Source organism: Lolium perenne, chromosome 7, assembly GCF_019359855.2.
Source record: "Lolium perenne isolate Kyuss_39 chromosome 7, Kyuss_2.0, whole genome shotgun sequence".
Lineage (NCBI taxonomy): Eukaryota > Viridiplantae > Streptophyta > Magnoliopsida > Poales > Poaceae > Lolium > Lolium perenne.
Genome location: NC_067250.2, coordinates 51,514,886 through 51,517,415, shown reverse-complemented (window position 1 = coordinate 51,517,415; position 2,530 = coordinate 51,514,886). Strand labels below are relative to the sequence as shown.

At 39.4% G+C, this 2,530-nt stretch overlaps 1 protein-coding gene across 1 annotated transcript; it reads left to right on the top strand.

Annotated features, from left to right (window-relative positions):
* The first annotated feature begins 832 nt into the window (after positions 1–832).
* LOC127316048 (protein FAR1-RELATED SEQUENCE 5-like) lies at positions 833–2,269 on the top strand. Its single transcript, XM_051346471.2, has one exon. It carries the CDS (start codon positions 833–835, stop codon positions 2,267–2,269), a length of 1,437 nt encoding a protein of 478 aa, XP_051202431.2.
* Positions 2,270–2,530: the final 261 nt, after the last annotated feature.

Below are 2,530 nucleotides of genomic sequence, written 5' to 3'. Positions count from 1 at the left end.
TTACACAGCTCAAAGAGAAAAAATAAATAAAAAAAGAGACAGAATTAAGAAAAACTCTGTTAACATCCTCCTGTGTACTAAAAGTTACACAGCACACGTAGAACAAAAATGGTAACACTGTGTATCATCTGTCCATAATTCTTTGTCCATAGCTCCACATACTCTTATTGACTTGCACACAAAAAAGTTAAATCCTCCATTATCTGAAAAAGGCAGATATGAAAAAAAATTTGATTTAAACTCATATACATAAACATGTGACTATGACTAACAAATGTAAAACAGAAAGAGTAACTCTGATACAACAATAATTTCTTTTGCAGATGGATACAACAAAAGCGAATGAGTTGGGAAAAACACAACAGGAGGATGGAACAACTGCTGCAGAAAGTATATTTGGATCTATGTCAGGGAAGACACCGATACAGTGCCGGAGGATGGTAGATAAATTTGCACAGGTAATGAACCTCTGCAGACTATAGAGATGGCATTTGTTCATATCCTCAAAAAAGAAAAACTAATAAAAGTCTTTGTTACACATTACAGGCATTTCTTCAGAGAAGGAAAGAGAGAGCTGAGCTCGAAAGCTTGGCAGAGCTACAAGCAGTTGAAGAAAGTTTTTACATGCACAAGCAAAACTCGAAGCGGAAGGACATACGTCATCAAACATCACAAGGGCGAGCAAACAAAAATGCAAGGACTTCGATTTAAATGAGGTAACATGTCAAATTGCTTCACGTAACATAATTTACAAAACAAAAATAAAGTAAAAACATTGAGTTTATTTGGGAGACATTAACAAAACACCATAGCTGATACCCCAAAAACCATGATGCCTCTATGTGAAAACCAGGTGCTCAAATTCGAGAACGAAGACAATGAAGGATATGCTGATAGCAACATCCCAGAATTGCATGCAGATGGTGCATCATTTGCTGGTGAGAATGCATGCCCAGCTGACAATGCTGATTATTCAAATGGTGATGAGCATGGGAACAAAGAAGATGAAAAATATGAAGAAACTCTTGAGTCAGTGCTGAATCCAGAGGAACCGACTGCTGAAGAGCTTGAAATGGATAGAATGTTTGCAAACAAGAAGTATCCAACAATGCAAGAGATATCAGAGGCATCTACTCCCACAGTTGGGATGGAATTCGATTCAAAAGATGATGCATTCTTCTTCTTTGCATTGTACGCAAGAAGGGTTGGATTTGCAATAAAAAAGGACACCTCCTACGAGTCTAGAAAAACCAATGAAATAACAAGACAGACATTCTCATGCAACAGGTGCCGTGACGATACATACGTTGACAGTGCACTCAGACAGAGACGGACTTCCAGGATTGTGCAGACAAAATGCAAAGTCAGAATGTTTGTGAAGGAATACAGAGGAAAGTGGTCAATAAGTAACGTAAGACTAGAACATAACCACAACCTAGCTCCGTCAGAGTGGATAGTAAGGTTCATGAAGTGTCACAGGTCAATGTCTGCATCAGACAAGACTCTGATCCACATCCTACAAGAAACAAGAGTTCCACCCAGGAACATAATGAAAATATTCAGGAAAACAAGGGGAAGCTTCAGGGCAGTTCCATTTGATACAAAAAACCTAGAGAACGAGCTAGCAAAAGAAAGAAAGAAAATTAAGAACAGGGACATTGAAGAGTTGTTGGTACTATTCAAGGAAGCACGTGAAAAGATGCCTGGATTCAGACATTCACTTGATGTTGACAGCGATAATAGAGTGAAAAGTATATTTTGGACAGACCAAATAGGGAGGGCAAACTACTCAAAGTTTGGTCAATTTGTATCATTTGATACAACATTTTCAACCAACCAGTATGGGATGCCATTTGCTCCAATATTAGGGGTTGATAACTATGGCAAAACAGTAGTGTTTGGAGTAGGACTGCTCGAGGATGAGAGAGCAGACACTTTCAAGTGGCTGTTTGAGGAATTCCTGTCTGCTATGGACAACAAGCACCCAGAAACTATAATAACAGACCAAGACGTTGCAATGAGGATTGCAATATCTGAAGCATTACCTTACACAGTGCACCGTTTTTGCAACTTTCACATCAGCAAGAACCTGGATGACAAGTTGTCCCTATTCTTCGCAGTAAGAGGGACTCTGAAGGAAGAACTAAGAGCGGTTATAAGGAACTCATTTACTCCAGAGGAATTCGAAAATAGCTGGCATGATCTACTGGAGCGTCACAATGCTTTGGGAGAGCCACACCTGGACAGGATATATGACATCAGAGCTTAGTGGGTCCCAGCATATTTCAAAGAGAGATTCTTCCCATTCACTTCATCGACGGGGAGAAGTGAGAGCACAAACTCCTTATTCAAACACTACGTAAAAAGAAAGGACTCGATTGCAACATTCTTCAAGGAGTATATCATAATACAAGAAAAAAAACAGTCCGACCTAGATCGCCTAAGAGAGAAAAGTGAGTTCAAGGAGTCTGTGAATTGGGGATTCAATCCTCTTGAAAGGGAAGCAATGAAAATCTACACAGACCCAATA